We start from the raw sequence: 12,954 nt of genomic DNA on the forward strand, positions 1-12,954 counted from the left end.
ATGAATAAATACTGTAAAAATTGTATTGCTCATAGGTTCATGTTACATTAATGTTAACATTATTATTATAATTATAAAATATATTTACTAGGCTTTTAATTACTGTTATAAACCTTAAGTGCTACATAACTCTATAAAAGTAACTATCCTTGGTCGAGTCAAGTTATTGGGTCAAACTTATTCAGTAACAGCTCTGACTGATTTTATGTTTTTGATTCACTAAGAAGATCTGATGACTAAAACTCATGTTTAGGAATCAGACACACTTGCCGTACCTTATTATCGTTGGTCATGTCCAGCTCCTGCTGCAGCTGGAGGATCTGCTGATTTAAGTGGTCGATCTCCATATTCTTCTCCTCCAGAAGGGCAGAAGGTAGCTGAAGGATGGATTCGTCGCTGCCCTCTTCTAGCCGCCTTGTCAGAGCGTCCACAGTCTCCTAAAGGACAGACACAATGAGGACCATTTCACATTCTCCATAAAACTCCCCAAGCATATTTTATGAAGGTACTGTGCTATGAATACAATTTATCCAGGGTTTGGAACATATTGGCCACAGGCCACCACAATAAGATTACCAGACTACAGTCATTATACAACTATACAGAGCCAGAGCCTTACCTGCAGGTGTGTGATGTGAGCATGAAGCTGCTCTTCTGTAGATCTGCTCTCTCTGTTTTTGAGCTCAAGCTGTAGTGTTAGTTGTCCGACCTCTTCCTCCCTCACTACTACATCCTTCTCAAGCTCACTTATACGCTCCGACAGCAACTCCACCTAAGAGACAAAAAGTTTCAATGTAACAAAGAAATACCATAAAGTGGACAAGAAACAAAATTAGATCTTACTCATAGAAATCTGAGGTTTTGTCTTAGAAATAGAAACCATACAAATGTTCACAGTTGATTTTTGACAATGCCTTGTGGTAAGCCATAGAGTGTAATGTTACTGCTAAAATCAAACGTGTTCTCATTGGCTGCAATTCTCATTTCCGCAGCACAAAAAAAATTACCATATGCAAAAAACATGTTGCACCTACAGTTGTTAGACCATGGTGTTGTGTCATGTACTCTTAAATAAACTCTTAAGGCCCCAACATAATTCAAGTGAAATCAAAGAATGAACAATATAATACCGGAATATCTGTAAAAATAGCTGTAATAAATATGGAAGTTGCTGCAATTGGTGTGGCTCTTTTTTCATACATCATAAATGACTTTTGCTAAAAAACGCTGTCATGTTATCTTGCATTCAGGAAACGGAATTGTGTGAGACTTCGGGGAGGGAATTAAACCAAATCATTCTGACGACGGACTTGGCTCAGGCATTTCAGAACGGTCAAACCAATAATTGAGATGCTGTGCGATGTGATTGGTTCCGCTGGTTAGTCCAGTTATCCAAACCACATCCTCTGTTGAGGCAGTCACATGAGTTTGTTGCACATCGAGGGATTGATTGGGTAAATGTGTTTCCATCACAGTTTATGTGCATGTCTTCTTATTGGATAAATGTATCCGCCTCAAGTGTGTGGATAAATTATTTAGAATTACTGGCATATTGGGGATTGCATCCAGCGTTTTTTTTTTTTTTGGTTTAATGGTGTATAAAATAGATAGCTTTAAAGCAGTATATAAATAAATGTGGCTTGAATGGAGTGCCGAATTGCGGAGCTTGTGCAAACATATCCATGATCAAATGCTTTCTTAAATGCCGTTTTCTCACCACTGTCATTTTTGTTGTGCGCTTATTTTGTTGTAATTGAGAGTGAAGTGTGTTGCACATATTTCCATATTCATCTAATCGACACTCTCAGCAGTGTTGGGATGTCTGCTAGCAGAATACCACTGCAAGGTATTTCAAACTTTTTACCCACAAGCAAAGAATGAAAATGAACCAAGTATTTCGTTTATAGAACTAACTTAAAGACCTCTAAACTCATTATAAAGCAAATGCAAACTTGTTACTTGGATACTGTTACTCTGATTGTTCAATCATGACATTTCACAAATCTCTTTCAATCTGCTTAATCCTGCGCTGGATATACACACACACCTGTTGTTCTTTGGTCTGCAGATCCTGTTGTGTAGCTTCCAGCTGTTCCCGGAGGTTAGGGTCAGGGGTCATATCGGGGAAGCGGTGTCTGGTTTCATCGAGTTTGGACTGTAAGGCAGAGATCTGGAGCTTATTAGCATACAGCTGCTGCTGCAAAGCTTCTTTATCCTGAAAGAATGAACACACAGATCAGAATGGGTTAGAAATATAGATACTGGTGCAAAATGGAAAATTAATTAACTGAAACAGTGACTAGACAACCTAATTCTGGGCCCAAATGTGAGGCAGATTTCTTTTTGTAAAATCAGAATACATGCAAGACACATCTGAACTTGTATGTGTAGTTTTGTGCACCTGTGTGAGCTCCTGAAGGTTCTTGCGTGCTTTCTGAAGTTCTTGCTCCAGCTGTGTGACAGTTCGGCTGGCCTCCGCACAGCTCAGCAACGCCTGCTCCAACTCACGGATACGAGTTGCCAATTTCTCAATCTCTTCATTACGCTCTTCCACATCAAGCTGGCACTGCTCTTTTGCTGACAACAGTATACTATAGTCTTCTATCTTATCTTTGATCAGAGCCTGAAGGTTTTCCACCTGGACAAATCACACGAATACAGAATATGGACCTAAATAGAGTGTGTGTGAATATTTTAATACAAATCAGGGCTCCAGACTTACATTTGAGAGCAGGAGCACTGGTGCCACTAAGTTCTACAGATGGTGGCACCTGATTTGGTAGCGCACATTTGACTATAAAGCGCTGAGCTTGAGTTGAGATTAAAATGAAATTAACTTTTATTAAAGTCACCCTCATGTTGTTCCACACCCGCAAGACTTTCGTTTACGCAAATGAAGATCTTTTTAATGAAATCTGAGAGCTTTCCTTTCTGTCCCTTCATTGACAGCTACGCAACTACCACTTTCAAGGCCCAGAAAGTACTTTACGCGAGTGCTTTGTTTGCACACGCACAATTTTTTTTTTTTTTTTACCATTTTATTAACAAAATATTACTCTCCAACGTGCGCTCAACAGTGTTGTAGATGCGAGAGCGGATGTTGCGCGAACAAGCTTGATAGTTGTGTCAATGGAGGGACAGAAATCTCTCAGATTTTAAAAAGATCTTAATTTGTGTTGCGAAGATGAATAAAAGTCTTATGGGTTTGGAACAAAATAAGGGCGAATAAATGATGAGAAAATGTTTATTTTTGGGTGAACTAACCCTTTAACAAAAGTAATGTTTAACAACCTAATTTTTACAGGGAAAAATTTAAATATCCTAACCTTATTAAATTTACCATTGTTCTTCTATACAGTATCTATAGTACTCTATAGCAGTGGTTCCCAATTCCAGTCCTCGTGACCCACTGCTCTGCACATTTTGTATGTCTCCCTTATTTAACACACCTGAACCAGATCATCAGCTCATTAGGAGAGACTCCATGAACTGAACTGAGTGTGACTACGTTTACATGCAGCCAATATCCGGGTTATGGTCGGGTTAGGGTCACTATTTGGGTTTCTGAAACATTCGGAATAACCCGTTTACATGCGTGAGCAGAGAGAGTTACTCCTGTATACATGGAATTTGTAATCAGTTGGCAATATCCCGATGTAAACGGCGACGCACGGTTAGCGTCAGGACGTACGGACAACCTTAAGACGCAATATGCGTCATTTCCAATTCTTCTTCCTGTATCCAAAGACATAAACAACAGCAGCAGCACCCGGATAATGAATAGTTCGGGGCAGATAGCGATCTCCTTTGTTTGCGCTTTCCTCCTCGCTCCAAAAGTGTGGTGCTGTGCTGCGTCTCGCCATGTTAACCTCTACTTCTTGTTTACTTCCGGTATACTGCACGCGGGTTTTTGTATGCGCCGTCTCTACTCAAAAGACCAAGATTCCTTGCGAATAGAACATGCGCAGAACACAAATCAATGTTCCTTTTGATGGGCATATGCAGATACGCGTTTACATGACCAAATATTCGGGTTAGAAAAGGGGTACCCCAGGGGTAATATCCGGGTTTTTAAAAACCGGGATATGAGCATATCCGGGTTTTTGCCGGTGTTTACATGGCCGTGCGCGACCGGGTTATTGCTAATATCCCGGTTTTGAACGGGTTATTGGCTGCATGTAAACGTAGTCTGTGTCAGATAAGAGAGACCTACAAAATGTGCAGAGCAGTGGGTCACGAGGACTGGAATTGGGAACCACTGCTCTATAGTATACTGATCGACAGCTTCAGTGGTTATAAAAGGAGCACTTATTACTTGCTTTGTGTAATTCAGTTGCAATTAAGATTTTTTGGGTGAAAAAACTTCTTGCCTCCTTTAATAAAAAAAAAATAAAAAAATGATTTCTTGATGCATTGATTATTTTATAATAGTGATTTCATAATGTCTAAATGTAAATTCAAAAGCAAAACCAGGGAGTGTAAATGGCGAATAAGTCAACAAGTGCTCTTCTGCAGCCACTTACTGGTTATAGTGGTAATTTCACAGTGGTAATTTTCACTTTTTTCATTTTTAATAAAAGGCTTTGGGCAAAGTAGTGGTGGCACCAGTGTGACCTCTAACAAAATGTATTTACACTGGCAGGAAAAAAGGTCATGTGGGAATATAAGTGAATAAAACAACAGTTTTGCCAAGGATGGAGACTTTTAAAGGGGCGACAAGACAATCATAAAAGGAACAGATAAAGATGAGCCAAGATGGACGTAAGCAAAGTAAGCAAAGACATTTGAGAGGAGAGGATAAGCATGTGTTTGAGTTTCAATGGGTGGATGAAAGTGGAAAAAAACAATAACATGAGTTACAGATGCAACTGATGTACTGCATATCTGCTGAAAAAAGGTTTGAAAAGCAAGACAACGTAACACAAAATAACTATCACATGCTCTACTACTTTAATCGCTGCATAAGCCATGCATATCTGCTACAAGCCCAGCACATTAATGACTACATCTGGATAACATACCTGAAGAACCAAGTCCTCAATCTACATCATTCAGTTAGGGAGAAAAAAAAAGCATCTATATGAAAACCTTCAAATCATTCAGAGATGTCAGAGAATCAGAAAGGTTATAGCTTCTGTCACAAAGAGTATGTGAGCAATCTGGTACAGAAGGGTAGTGAGTTTTTAAAATTTTGCTTAAAGTTAAAGTTTTAAAAAAAAATTAAACTTTTTATTTTATTTTATAAAATGCTTTCTATTCAAAGAAGCCTGAAAAAAGCATCACTTTCAATTTCCACAAAAATATTGAGCAGCACAACCTTCGAAAAGAAAGTTTTCTTTAGCATCAGATTAGCGTATTAGTATCATTTCTGAAGGATCATGTGACGAGTAATGATGCTGAAAATTGAGCTTTGCCATCCCATCACAGGAATAAATTACATTAAGATATAATAAAACAAAAAAATTTGCTCGCATACTCGTCAGATTATCCAATATTCACAAAAAAACGGTTATAGACTGTTCAGACAATGACACATCTAAAGTTCTAGACGTTGCCCCTTACCCTTTGACCCTTGCTGTCCCCTCCTGCGTGTCCTTTAGATGGATGTCTTAGCTGAGCTTCCAGATTCTTGATTTCCTGCTGAAATTCATCTCTCTCATGCTCCCGTTCCACTGCTTGTTCCTGTACGAGCATAGTAATTTATTTGCATAAGCTTACACCAAGTCTGACATGACTGAAATGAAATAAAGTATAAAATATTCACATTTTTCTCTCAGCACCAGACAAAGAGTGAATAGTTTTGGTACAAAGAACTTCAGACAAACTGTTGGAAACACTTACATCTATGAACTGGCGGTTATGTTTGAGCTGTTTCTCCAGAGCATCAATGTGTTGCTGCAGGTCTTCAGTCTGCAGACGGTGCTGTTCCTCCAGCTGATGTCCACGGCTCTCCTGCTCCTCCAGGGCCTGTTCCAGCATCTGCAGACGGGACGCCAACCCACCGCAGTCCTTCTCCGCCTGCCGCTGTACCTCCACACACTCCTGCCCCAGACGCTCAGCCTCCGCTAGCAGAGCTGCACAGAGCCCAGGAGGACCAATGAATAAAACGTGCAACAACAGATCTCATGTCAACAAAACTCACACAAACTGCAAATGCAAATTAAGATGCAAACATGCACAGGAGCTCCGGATCATTTGTGCATTCTCAATGCACAAATAAAAGCACAGCAAACTGGATCGAGAAGAAATTGGCAAAGAAAGATTCATAAGGAAAATTAAAAAGTACTTGGACCTTCAAAACCAAAGGTTTAGAACAAGTTAGACTGCAAAAAAAGATCACAGGATAAGCAAGAGCATTAATAAACGACAAATTAAAACATAAATAAACTGCAAACTTCATCTGAAATGGATGCATTTAGTGTCCAAAAATGTACAGTTATTATTTTCTCAACTCAAACATTTACGTCAGCCGCAGATTATCATCACAAACCTGTCTCTTCCTCTGCGTCGAGGAAGCCTACAGAGCAGAAAGAATTTGTAGGATGAAACTAAACCCTTCCATCATAAGCACACAACCTTAAAATTTCACTGTGTGCAAAGTAACACGCATATTTAACAGACCATGACAATTCGGCATGAACCAAATGACAAAACAAAATGTTACATAACTGCATGTTATGTAATTCAATCTGGGAATTAAACTAAAGCACGTCATCTTAAACGAAATCACACCCCTTCCTCTCTCACCCTTCTCCGTGTCTCCGAGGCTGGCCGTCAGGGCTTCTCTCTGACGGAGGAGGAGGGCATGATTTTCGTTGAGCTGCTGCAGCTGGATGCGTGTGCTCTCCAGCTCCTCTGCCAGACGCTGCTCCTGCGTCTCCTTCTGCTGAAGCGCCTCCTCCAAAATGGCTTTCTCAGCTATGTAGCCTTCCATCAAACCTAGAGCCACACATATAAATGCACACAAGAGACCAAATAAGTTGTGAAAGCGAATGACATTGAAGTAGGGATACACAAATATTAAACATTCATAAACAGACCATAAACATGAAAGTCCTGACCTTCGGCCTTGTGCAGCTCCAATTGTAGTTGGCTCTTCAGACTGGCTTCACGATCCAGCTGCTCCAAGAGCTGAGAGTTTTGAAACAGCAAAGATGCTCCGGCCTCACCTCCGTCTCTGAATTGCTCATTTAGTACGGCCTGCAGACCACACATCTGCTCCAACTACAGCAGAAAAAGACAAAGAGAGAAAAGACAGACATATGGGTTAATGGGAATATGGGTTAAACAGTTCCTAAAAAGAACTTGTTCAAATCCATCATATTATCATATTGAATTATGGTCTGAATCTCAAATACTACCGTTCAAAAGAGGCCAGTTTTTGTTTTTTTCAAGGATTGTTTATTTTTTATACAGGAAGGATGCTTTAAATTCATCACAAGTGACAGCAAGGTTGTTACTGTAAACTAAAACTATTAAAAACATTTGTTGTAAATAACTAAACTAAGTTTAGGCACTAAAGATTACTAATTGGAAATAAATAAAAACTAAAACAAAGATAAATTAAACCTAAATAGTGTTTTTTTTTTAAAGAATTACTAAAAAGTTCATTAAATCTGAAAATATAAACAAGTAATAGTATATAAAAACTAAAATAACACTGTGATAGTAAAAACATTTATAATGTTACAAAAGTTTCTATCATCTCAAATAGATTCTGAATTTTCTGGGGGGGGGTGATTTTTGATTCCACAAAAACATTAAGCAGAACAACATTATAACAACAAGAAATGTTACTTGAGCACCAAATCAGCATATAAGAATGATTTCTAAAGGATCATGTGACACTGAAGACTGAAGCAATGGCTGCTGAAAATTCAGATTTGCCATCACAGGAATACATTTAAATATTACAATTTTTAAATATTAAAGTTGAAAACTGATATTTTATCTTATATATATTATAACTGATATATTATCTTGAAGGGGGTCTCAAATTTTGTCAAAAAAATAAAATAAAATATTTTGTCACCAGTGTTAATTTCCATGAAACTAAGAAATTAATTGTTCAATAAAGATATTTATTTTGTTAAGGAAAAATGACAAATGTTTGAATGTTCTACCTCAGATTTGTGAAATGTTCACCAGTATGGCAAGTGTTTGTCCTGATATGTTCTGACAATAAAGAGTAGTTTAAAACCACAATTAACGCTCTGGTTTCTACAACTTTCACTTAGGAGCAAAAATCTGCCTTTAAACTTGAAAGAAATAAAGATTTGACTTTTATCGTGATAATTATCGAAATCGACTGATATAAAAAAAAATTATCGTGATTTTTTTTTGGCCATATCGCCCAGCCCTACACCCACGTCATTAAACGATAACTGTGACTATCAACACATGCAATATCGTTGACAAAAAAAAGCCGAAACTGAAATGCGTAAAAAAATAAAAAAACTTTTCGAAGAGCTTTTCTGTTAAAAGAGCACGTTTTCTACCCGGTCTTTTCAATAGTATCTGGCAACCATATGCGCTTTCTACACTTCTGAAGAAGCGCGGATGATCTGAAAACAGACAAGTAAGCTGGAGTTCTGCGATCTTCATTTAAGATTTTCATTGAAAAGATTTTCTCATACTAAGCTGGAAATAAGTTTATTTAAATTAAAGCATGAGGAAATGCCACAAAACTGATGACAAACCATTTAGTGCACATACATGTGCATAAATATAATGGATCACTAACTGTTCCTCCCTAGCATTGCACTTCCACATGCTTGTGGCCACAAATATTAGTTACTCTGTCTACACAATAAACAGTATGCAAATTCAGCAAAAGTCAGAAGTGGGTAGGACAGGGAAGTGTCTCTAAGCACGGCACCTGCTGTGAGGACTCAGATAGCAGCTCCAGTAGTTTATCCACAGCGGTGCGCAGACGTGTACAGGATCCCAGCATGAGTTCCTCTCCATCTGCCTCCATCTCCCCCTCCGGCCCAGAGAACACACTCTCACACAGCCTCTGAGACAACTCCAACCCCTCGTCCACAGCTGAAGACCACACACTACAATCAGCCTCTCCCTCCGTGCCAATCACCTCTCCTGAAAAACAAACAAAAAACAGACCGATAAATTCATTGTTAAAATCCGTTTGAGAGTCAACAACAAATATTAAACGATAATGGAACATTATTAGCCAAAGGTTTCCTTCCAAATATTAAGATGGTGCAAAATAAATGCTAATTTTAGCAACTGTGTGCAAGCATGTAATTTAGTCTCATTTGCCATCATAAAATATTTATATGTATATATTTATACATTTTTATATGTATATATTTGAATTAATTTATTTTTAATCATTAATTTGTACATTTTAATGTGTTTGAAAGACAAAATCCGACCAAAGACTTAGTGATAATTCAATTAAAAATGTATGTGTTAGTCAGAAGTTTAGATATGATTAGATACGCAATGTAGAGAAAACACTTCTTAAAGTGAAACACTTCCTGTAAATCCAGTGATCAAATGCTGTGGGTCAGTTTTCAGTGATAGGCACATGACTAGTGGCTGGTCTGTGTGTGCAATTCCACAAACCTGGAAGACATTCTGAACTTATGTTTTAATAGTCATTGATCAATACAGATTTTTCATCCAGCAAACTCAAAGAAACGTACCCGTTTCATGTGAATCACGGCTACTCCTAGCGGTCATTGAGCTGGGTGTTTTGTCTCCAGACTGACCACCTGATACACAAGCTCCTAACTTGCGGCTTATGTGCTCATCCGTTGCCAGGGTGATCCGAAGCATCTCTATGAGCATCCGCTGTAGTTTGTCACGTGCTGTTTGCAGGTCTTGTCTGATAAGGTCAAAAATAAATGTTTAAATGATCAGCTAAAAACATGAAAACAAGGTTGTTTAAAAAAAATACAAAAATACAAAAATAAAACAGTATGCAGACTGTCAGTTAAAGTTTCCCCAAAATCCCTCTTTTCGCATCTCTGCGGGTCAGCTGACCTTTCCTGTGTGGCCGTGTTGAGGTCTGCTCTGAGCATGGCCAGTAGATTGTCTCCTTCCTGGTTCTCCCGGTCTCTGCGTTGCAGGAGAGTCTCCAGCGTGTCCATCTCTGCCCGCTTGCCCTCTAGCTCCACCTGCAGCCCGCTCACCTCCGATCGCAGCTGAGAAATAGGCAAGAGAGACGCCACAGACAGGAAAACAGTCATCACATAGGCAACAAAGTGTTTGCCTGAGAGGTGTCAATGCAACTAACAAATGAGGAAGAGGTTAATGTCTAGAAGCATCATAAAATAAGCTTTCTGCCAAAGTAAATAGACAACTCCTGTCTGTGGTTGCTCCCGTAGTACTACAGAACCTACGAATCCTTCAGGCTCAAACAAGACAAGCTGTTCAAAGCCAAAAAGAGGGAAAAGAGGGGAAAACAGCCACAAAAGCAGATGAGACAATGTAGCACGCATTTAAATAAGGCTCCTGTAAGAATGTGTGGCGTATTTCACCACCAGCATGCAAAGATGTAACCATAACAACCAGCTCTACCCAAAAAAATAATAAAAAATTTGATAAAAAAACAAAACAAAAAAAACAGCTCTTCCAAAGCTTACCTAGGCCCTTTGTTAACATTTCCACCCACCACTTATGTAAAAGATTAATGTGTACCAGTATCTGAAACCCCTCCTTAAAATAGCACCTCAACTGTAAGGAAAGACAGATGAATAAAGCCTGGATTCTGTAAAACCTCTTTTTACAGGGCTCGACAATAAGGACTGCCCGATGGCTCGGGGTCAGCATGAACGTCACTCGGGACAGTTCACGGAGCGGTCACTTGCCCAATCGGGCCTGTGCTGCATCGTAGTGAAAGTTCAGCATTTGCACATGTTTTTAAGCCTTGCTAGTTTTAATATTCAAGCACAAGACGACGCAAAAGAGAACTCAATTTGGTACTTGCGTGCTGTGTGAGAAGTTTTGCGTGCGCACACATCCGAAGTGCATGTCCAGAAAGCCGCTTCTCAGACAGCACACAAATAATGAGTTGAGTTCTCCTTCACGGTTACTTGCGCTTGAGTGGACAAATTCACACAAAATTAAAATGCCCGTCTTGGCGAGTATCTCATAAACATAGTCGGTCTTAAGTGAACTTAAACAAATGAAAAATAAAACTGTGTAACACTATATGGGATCCAGGTCTTAAAGTGACAGAGGCCGAATATACCTGATGCTGTCTGTGTTTTTAATGTTAATCAAACACAGCACAAAGAATAAAAAAATAAAAAAATAATAATAATAATAATCACTTACTGGTCTTAACTGAATGCTGTTATTTTACATTTGATTATTTAATTTCTGTACTAGAAGACTACTGTTAGATCTTCCCATCTATTTGCATCTTTGCTCTGCTGTATTTATTTGTGCTATTCTTTGTTCTTATTGTATTACTGACTGTTTACTTGTTTTTAATAATATTTAAAGTTTTATATTAGTAAGGCTAGTAGTTTTTTGCTGTGATATCAAAATTGAAATAGTTATTACTTCAAATTTCAGATAACAGTGAAATTTCACAATTCTCTATTTATAAAAGTCACATGGGTCAAACACCATGAAAACAATAACTGTTGTAATTTATGCATTTATTACTTTTTTGTGGTGGAACCAGTGAAGAATTTGGCAGGGCAAGTTCAAATTTGAACCACTGGCCCAGTAGAAGAAGAAGAATTTTTTTATTGATTTATATATTTATATTTATTTAGCTCTAAGCCCTGCTTTGATTAAGTCATGTGACCAAGACCCATTGTTGGCGTCCCACCTAATATCAATGCTAAAATGTAAAAAATTCTATATTTGTTATTATTAATAATATTACTACTACATACAAATTTAAATAATGATTCTATTTTATTATAATTCCTATTTTGCTGGAATACACTACACAACTTTAAAAAAAATTGATTTTAACAGATTTTTAAAACACTAAGCATCATACACTTGCCGAATTTGTAAATGGTTGCAGAGAACAGCTGGGCATAATACCCTAAATGACTAAGTATCATACACAACACTTACCAGACTTTAAGTCATAGCAAAAACATCAAACGTGCGCAGAAACGTGCACCTTGTTGCTAGAAGTCAGTCAGATGAAACCAATGAGTGTTCTAAAATCAGCTCAAAATATCTGATATACTCTGACTGGATGGACTCAAAGTCTGTGTGCCCATCATACACTACTTGATTTACTATGAAATCTGTCAACTAGCATCAACTTATCCAGACTAAACCAGGGCAAAAATCTGTGCAAAATGTGTGTAGTGTATTCCAGCCTTTATATACAAAATAAAGGAACACTGAAAAACTTCAAGTATTATATTCTATTGCTTGTCTTGTCTTTCTTTGTTCAATATTATTTTAATTATTTAATACTGACACTTTAATATTTCAAATAATCACTCCTTCAATGTTAAGTAAATATTAATGCTACACTGAGCTGACTGCTCATTTGCTGTAGCTGTGTGACGAGTTGACTGATTGGGTGTTGTACCTGTGACACTACAGTGTCCAGCTGCTGTAGTTGTGCAGTAAGTTGGCTCATCTTGTCACTGTAGGCGAGTTCAGTTTGCTCATGTTGCTGTCTTAAAGCCCTTTCCAGCTCCTCAAGAGCAACAGCCTTTTCCTGGTCACTCTCCTCCTGAAACACACACATACACGTCATGGGCAACACTGCAGAAAAACAATGACTCACATTTCACTCTCAGCCTCACACTCTCCCCTCAAACAAACATAAGCCAAATTATCTGAATGTAATGGATCAAATTTACCCAGTGATCTCTATAAAGAACAAAAATAAAATGATCATTGACACAAAAAAGCCCCACACAAACCTCACATCCACATTCAGTCAGCAATCACTCACGTGTCCCTACACTTCCTCCCATCTGTAGGATTAATGCTGTCAGA

At 38.3% G+C, this 12,954-nt stretch overlaps 1 protein-coding gene across 6 annotated transcripts in view; it reads right to left on the reverse strand.

The window, feature by feature from the left end:
- Positions 1 to 12,954, reverse strand: part of pcnt (pericentrin) — a 55,048-nt gene that overhangs the window by 17,786 nt on the left and 24,308 nt on the right. For 4 of the 6 annotated variants that reach the window (XM_084425739.1, XM_084425736.1, XM_084425735.1 and 1 more), the window contains 13 exons: positions 12,539 to 12,685; positions 10,009 to 10,169; positions 9,669 to 9,850; positions 8,879 to 9,096; positions 7,062 to 7,224; positions 6,748 to 6,939; positions 5,842 to 6,074; positions 5,563 to 5,682; positions 5,022 to 5,042; positions 2,402 to 2,638; positions 2,048 to 2,215; positions 620 to 772; positions 276 to 437 (listed from right to left, as the gene is read on the reverse strand). In XM_084425739.1, the coding sequence (XP_084281865.1) occupies positions 276 to 437; positions 620 to 772; positions 2,048 to 2,215; positions 2,402 to 2,638; positions 5,022 to 5,042; positions 5,563 to 5,682; positions 5,842 to 6,074; positions 6,748 to 6,939; positions 7,062 to 7,224; positions 8,879 to 9,096; positions 9,669 to 9,850; positions 10,009 to 10,169; positions 12,539 to 12,685 (2,157 nt within the window). The remainder of the gene's footprint in view (positions 1 to 275; positions 438 to 619; positions 773 to 2,047; positions 2,216 to 2,401; positions 2,639 to 5,021; positions 5,043 to 5,562; positions 5,683 to 5,841; positions 6,075 to 6,747; positions 6,940 to 7,061; positions 7,225 to 8,878; positions 9,097 to 9,668; positions 9,851 to 10,008; positions 10,170 to 12,538; positions 12,686 to 12,954) is intronic. The other 2 variants (XM_084425738.1, XM_084425737.1) reach the window with 1 other exon arrangement.

This window comes from Rutilus rutilus (assembly GCF_951802725.1).
Source record: "Rutilus rutilus genome assembly, chromosome: 12".
NCBI lineage: Eukaryota > Metazoa > Chordata > Actinopteri > Cypriniformes > Leuciscidae > Rutilus > Rutilus rutilus.